At 49.3% G+C, this 6,594-nt stretch overlaps 1 protein-coding gene across 1 annotated transcript in view; it reads right to left on the bottom strand.

Annotated features, from left to right (window-relative positions):
- Positions 1 to 2,296: 2,296 nt before the first annotated feature.
- DIPK2B (divergent protein kinase domain 2B) overlaps positions 2,297 to 6,594 on the bottom strand; it is a 50,423-nt gene continuing 46,125 nt past the window's right edge. The window contains exons 4-5 of the mRNA XM_017502050.2: positions 5,789 to 6,077; positions 2,297 to 4,163 (exon numbers count right to left, since the gene is read on the bottom strand). Coding sequence (XP_017357539.1) covers positions 3,823 to 4,163; positions 5,789 to 6,077 — 630 coding nt within the window. The 3' untranslated portion in view covers positions 2,297 to 3,822. The remainder of the gene's footprint in view (positions 4,164 to 5,788; positions 6,078 to 6,594) is intronic.

Genomic DNA, 6,594 nt, shown 5'->3' with positions numbered 1-6,594 from the left:
GCAGTAATAGGTAGTAGTAGTAGGAAAGTAGTAGTTATAGGAAGTAGTAGTAGTAATATATAGTAGTAGTAGGAGGAGGAAAGTAGAAGTAGTAGTAGGAAAATAGTAGTAGGAAGTAGTAATGGTAGTAATAGGAAGTAGTAGTAGTAGTAGAAAGTAGTTGTAGCAAAACAGTAGTAGTGGTAATAGGAAGTAGTAGTAGCAGAAAATAGTAGTAGTAATAGGAAGTAGTAGTAGGAAAGTAGTAGTAGTAATAGGAATTAGTGGTAGTAGGAAAGTAATAGTAATAGGAAGCAGTAGTAGTAGTAGTAATAGGGAGTAGTAGTATTAGTAGGAAAGTAGTAGTAGTACGAAAGTTGTAGGAGTAATAGGAAATAGTAGTAGTAGGGAAATGGTAACAGTAGGAAAGTAGTAGTAGTAGCAGTAGGAAGGCAGCCGACTGAGGCCTGTGGTCTTCAGGCATGTTGGCAAGAGCATCTGCTCTGTGGTGAAGGTGTATGACAAAAGGGACTCTGTGACCTGCTGAAGCTAGGAAAGGCCACTAGCTGGGGAACTATTTCGAAGCCACTCCTAAGCATATGGAGGCCCTGCCTAACATCCGCCCTGCTTTCCTTCGCACGCAGCTTGTAGTAGGCCATTTCGGTACGACAGTAAAGATACCAGAGGCTGGGTAGTTGAGAGAAAAGAGCTTTATTTTGGCTTCTGGTTCTGCAGGCAGTACAGGACGTGTGGGGCTGGCATCTGCTTCTGGCAAGGGCCTCAGGAAGCTTCTAACCATGGTGGAAGGCAAAGGGGGAGCCGGCGTGTCACATGGTGAGAGCGGGAGTGAGAGAGAGGTGCGGGAGGGAGGTGCCACACTTTTAAACAACCAGATCTTAAATGAGCTCAGAGAGCACTCACTCATCACCTCGGGGAGGGCACGAACCATTCAGGAGGCAACTGCTCCCATTATCCAGTCACCTCCCACCAGGTCCCACCTCCAATGTTGGGGATCACAGTTCAACATGAGATTTGGAGGGGACAAACATCCAAACTATATCACAGCTTACACTGTGGATGTGAACACAGTTATACACATACACAGAATATTATTGTAATTGATACTAAAAACAAATCTCCCAACAGCTCCCTAGAAGAGAGCTCGCTGGTTTTCTTATTGGTTCCATCCTGGGACTCGGACGAGTGGGGCGCAAGGTCTCTTTCTGCTGCTAGAGGTGGCTGCCAAGTCTGCCTTTCCTGCCTGGACCCAGCATCGCCAGCGGCTTCAGGATGGTTTAGAAGGAACATTGCTCAGCGTCTCAGGCAACTGGTCTGGAGGAGAGAAGCGGGCAGGGCCAGTGCTCACCCCAAATCCGTGCAGGTGGACAGACGTGTGGTGGAGGTAGTTGAGGGTTACCTCACACTACACGCTGGCCCATACAGGGCCAAAGTCACTCATTGTGTGGCGGCATTTTGCGGTGGAAACACACCCGGACGTAGGGAGAAGCGCTGGGACCTGGCTCAGGCATCAGAGAGTCTCTCTGGTAAGCCTTCTTCCTCCAGGGGACTCTGGAGGGTCTGGAGGCTGTGGCCTCTCCTGCTCTGTGGTCAGGTGGCCAGCTGCAGTCAGGCCAGCAGGAGAGGGACTGTGACTGTGCAGGTGGGAAGGGTGGTCAAGCCAGAAGGCAGCCATTTCAAAGCGTCTCAGGCAGCCCGGGCTTGCTGGCCAGTCCACAAGCTTGGCTAGGCATCTTCCCAGTCGTGGTCGCCCTGGGGCAGTGCCTGTAGCAGTCAAGAGAAAACCCAAAAGGCAACCAGGTACACCACAAAGTAAGGCTTTTCTGGGGTCCATTTTTGAGTGGGAGTGAAGGGATCAGAATTGGGTAACACAGGTGAGAGTCAGAGGCTGAAGGTGAGGGTAACAGAAGCCTCCTAATAGCAGGGGTTCTGGAAATATCCCTGCAGATCACTCTTCCTTTCTGGGCCTCAGTTTCCTCATCTGGATAGTGAGGCCTGTTAAGCCAGGTGTTCTACTTTATTTTTATCTATTTATTTATTTACTTTGAGACTGAGTCTCACTCTGTTGTCCAGGCTGGAGTGCAGTGGGATGATCTCGGCTCACTGCAACCTTCGCCTCCCAGGTTCAAGCGATTCTCCTGCCTCAGCCTCCCAAGTAGCTGGGACTACAGGTGCATGCCACCATACGTGGCTAAGTTTTGTATTTTTAGTAGAGATGGGGTTTCACCACGTTGGCCAGGCTGGTCTCGAACCCCTGACATCAAGTGATCCGCCCACCTAGGCCTCCCAAAGTGCTGGGATTACAGGTGTGAGCCACCGTGCCTGGCCTGTTCTGACTTTAAAGGTGGGGATTCAGAGGTAGACAAGAGGAGGTAGACTGAGAGGTTCCTGGGGTTAAAGGATGGCAGGGAGGCTGGGCAAAGGTGCAGAAGAGCCCCTGCTTATGTTTCAGGGGCCAAGGCAAGAGTGTACATGGAAGCCAACATACCATGTGGCTAAATATTTAAAAAGCAAACTAACGAACTGTTGAATAAAAGTATGTTCTATTGGTTGACCTTGAAAAAAATCTATTTCTGGTGAGTGACCTGTAAGGCCAAAATTGAATGAAAATTCCCAGACTCGGAGTCCCAACTTGAAGCATGTGGTATGGAGGGAGCTGGTTCAGGGCCTCAGCTGTGGCTACAAGAAGAATGTTCTTTCACTCAAGATCTCCTGCGCTAGGAAGCAGGGCTGGCCAGGGGCCCCCACTGCTCTGCTCTGAAATCTGTCTTTGTGGTGGGGCAGAGGCCACGCTTCCCACAGGCTGTATCCACCAACCACTGCGTGCAACAGGGATGCTACGGGGGTCTATCTGTGGGAGACATGGGGATCCTCTGATGGCCTTTGCCTTGAGGACACCCCTTGAGCGCCTTGCTGGATCTTTCTTCGATTTTGAGCTTAGCAAGCTTCTGCCAGACCTTCTCTCCTTTGCTGGGGCTCAGCTTGCAGCTCGACTTCATGGTCCTCTCAATCTTCTCTGGCTCCCTCCTTTCCTTTCACACGAGCATTTCCCCTAATACATCTCTGTCCCGTTCACTCTGTCTTGACCTCTCTTGGAGGACTTGGGCTAACACATTGGCCCCCCGCTGGCTCCCCTTTCTCTTCTTACCCCTGGCTTCTTCCCACACCCGGAGAAGCCCCATGCGCAGGTGGATGAAGCCCCAGGTACCAGGCTTTAGGCAGTGGCAGGCGTGTCCCCTTGGCCCGCAGTCTCCTCATCCTGCAATGGCGTTGGGAGTGTGGCAGGGCCATAGGGAGCAAGAACGGGGCCCCTCTTGTCTGAGTCTAAAGTGGTAGCAGTGGGAAGCCTGTCCTCCCCCGCCTTCCCTCCACTCCAGCCTCCTGACCTGCGTGGCTCTTCCCCATGCTCCCTGCCTCTGTGCTTTTCCAGAACACACTTCGTAACCACTGGGATGGAGGTGGTGAGCACGCGTCCCAAGCCCCATGCTTGGGACATACGTTCAATGGTGGCTCCATCTCCATCTTCTTTCACTCTCCTGAGAGTCTGGTGGAGAAGAGAGGAAACTGATGCTCAAAGACACTGAGTGAGCGTCCATATCCAGGTCTTCTGATGCCCCCCCCCCGAGCCCTGGGCTTTGCCAGGACGTACCAGCCAGCAGAGACAGACACATAGTATCTCACAACTTCCCTCTCAGTCCCTGAGAAATGCATGTGCCTTCGTCCTCATATTTTAAAAACAGCGGCTTCTTTCAACCTTGCAGCAATCCAACTGGGGGAATGGAGAGCCCAGCGTGTCATCCCCGAGGCTAGTTAGACACCAGCCTTTCAGAACTTATCGTTATATTTGCAGTCTGGGTAACGGTAGGCAAATCTGGAGTCACAGGTTCTCAGGGGCCTCAAGATGTCTTTCAGCTGGCTGGCGGCCCCAAGGGCTTCTGGGTCTGGGCGGGTGGCGTCCCCACACTGAGCAAGAGTGGAGTCTATGTCATCTTGCATGGGGGAGGGGAACCTCCCCTGGAGAAGTCGAGGCAGCAACTTCTGACACACCAGCACCAGGCTCTGCTTCTCAGAGATGCTGTCGCAGGAGGGCAGCTGGGCCTGACAGCCAGAAACCAAGCAGCTAAAAATGTCTTTATTCTCTCCGGCCCCGGTGGCTTCTTGGCTGCCTAGAAGACAAATGGGAAATATTACACACCCTGACACCTGTGCTCATTCAGGAAGGGCACCACTAATTAGAATTAATGGGTGAGGCCGGGCACAGTGGCTCACACCTGTAATCTGAGCTACTTGAGAGGCTGATGCAGGAGAATCGCTCGAACCTGGGAGGTGGAGGTTGCAGTGAGCTGAGATCGCGCCACTGTACTCCAGCCTGGGCAGAGACAAGACTCCATCTCAAAAAAAAAAAAAAAAAGAATTGCTGGGTGACATAGTATAGTCTCCTAGCATTTCCCTGTCACCAGGAGATTTAGGACTCAGAGACACAGTGGTTCCTTTTGAGAACCACATGGAGGAATCCTCTGCTACAATAAGGCGAGGTCTGGGCATGGAAAAACCACTTACCTCACCAGAAGTTAGGCTGATAATTGCAGAGATCACACCCATATTGTTAGACTCTCATTATTACTAAATTAGGGAACTCAGAATCTAATTACTGAGACTGGTTTCATTTGCGCCTTTAAAATGCAAAGTTAGGGCCAGGCCCCGTGGCTCATGCCTGTAATTCCAGCACTTCAGGGGCCTGAGGCGGGTGGATCACCTGAGGTCAGGAGTTTGAGACCAGCATGGCCAACATGGTGAAACTCGGTCTCTACTAAAAATACAAAAATTAGCCAGGTGTGGTGGCACACACTTGTAATCCCAGCTAATTGGGAGGCTGAGGCAGGAGAATCGTTTGAACCCAGGAGGCAGAGATTGCAGTGAGCCGAGATTGCACTACTGCACTGCAGCCTGGCCAACAGAGTGGGACTCTGTCTAAAAAAATAATAAAATAAAACAAAACCAAAATAATATACACAGGAGAAAAAACAAGTAATCCCAAATATGTATTCAATGAGTTGTACTGTGTCTGACGTTTCATGATTTATATATCCAGAATATTCTGGAATCAGCCTCATTTCTTCTAATTTGATTCTCCTTAAAGGCAAATCAGGAAATAAATAAGTGTGGTTTAATTTGTCTATTTTTGTAGGCTTTGGCATACAAACAAAATCAGAAATTAGAAAATAAAACCCTTTGTCCTCTTATTGGGCTCAGAAAATTTGGTCAGCATTAGAGATTAGGGTATTTGAAGGGTTCTAGAACCCTGAATGAACCTCTACACATAGTGAGAAACACAGTTCAGTCACCCACCTCGTTTGGTTCCATGCTTTTTCACTTTGAAAACTTTATAAAGAGCAATTGTGCCAAAATAGATTGCAAAATGTACCAGTAAATCAGCCTGATACTTAAGTTTCAGATAAAGGGTAAAGGCATCTGATGAGAAAGACTCTGAGCGGGAGATGGACCCAAAGGTTGTGTGTGTGTGTGTGTGTATGTGTGTGTGTGTGTGTGTGTGAGAGAGAGAGAGAGAGAGAGAGAGCGAGCGCATGCACGAGGAGGGGCAAGGCAGAAATTCAAATAGGAGTGTGGGACATTTTACATGAAATCTAACATTCTCCAAACTTGAGTGGGTCTCACTGTAACACGCAGAGATGGGAAAGGCCCAATAGTGTGACCCCTAGCCACCCCTCCCTAGCTCCAGTCACCCTGAGTTCCCCTCTGACAGCTGCTCGGCCAGGCTCATGCTGAGTACCTTCCTGCTTGTCGATGACGCCCACTGCACTGGCATCTCGGATGAACAGATGCCCGTTGTTAAAGACGCCGAACATGCCTGCATCAATATGGGTGAAGTAGAAGAAATAGTTCAAATCGTTGCTCCTCAGAGACTCCAGGACACCCAGGAGCTGGTAGGCAAGGTCAGCCGCCTGATCTGGGGGTGCATCGTAGAATTCCTGCAGCGGTCTGGTGCTGGTGCTGACGACGAATCTGCCACAGGAGCCCAGGTACTTGGGCAGCGGCCATCCCTCGGCCCCAGGGAAGATCTGCCAAGCCAGAAGGAGGAGGATTAGAGAGAAAAATCTGGTGACAGTTATCTATCATCTATCTATCTATCATCTATCTGTCTGTCTGTCTATCTCTGTCCCTCACGGCAAGCACAGAAAGATCAGCATCTCAAAACACATCAGCTAAGTGTCTCTCAACCTTTTTTATACGTCTTGGAACATGCAATGCCTCTGTCCCTCCCTTTCCCCATTTTTTAATTCTATTACGGATGGGAAGATTCGGAAAAGGAGGCTGCTCTCATTTCTTTGTAGTAGACTGCATTTCAACAGAGTTCCTCCAAGCAGGGTATGAGAATGTTAATGGACTTGCCACAATTTTAGATAGTATCCAGGATTCAGGGAAATATGTGTAAGAGTTGTATAGTTGAAAAAATAGGACTATTTGAGATTTCACAGATATCACTGCTTAGGAGGTGGCTATGGGAAAAATAATGGAAGATCAACTTAAGGCTGATTTAAAGAAAAACTTTTCTTTTCTTTCTTTTTTTTTTTTTTT

The sequence above is a fragment of the Cebus imitator genome, unplaced genomic scaffold (genome assembly GCF_001604975.1).
Source record: "Cebus imitator isolate Cc_AM_T3 unplaced genomic scaffold, Cebus_imitator-1.0 Scaffold289, whole genome shotgun sequence".
Taxonomy (NCBI): domain Eukaryota; kingdom Metazoa; phylum Chordata; class Mammalia; order Primates; family Cebidae; genus Cebus; species Cebus imitator.
Note: the sequence above shows the minus strand (reverse complement) of the source record. Positions and strands in the feature narration are given on the sequence as shown.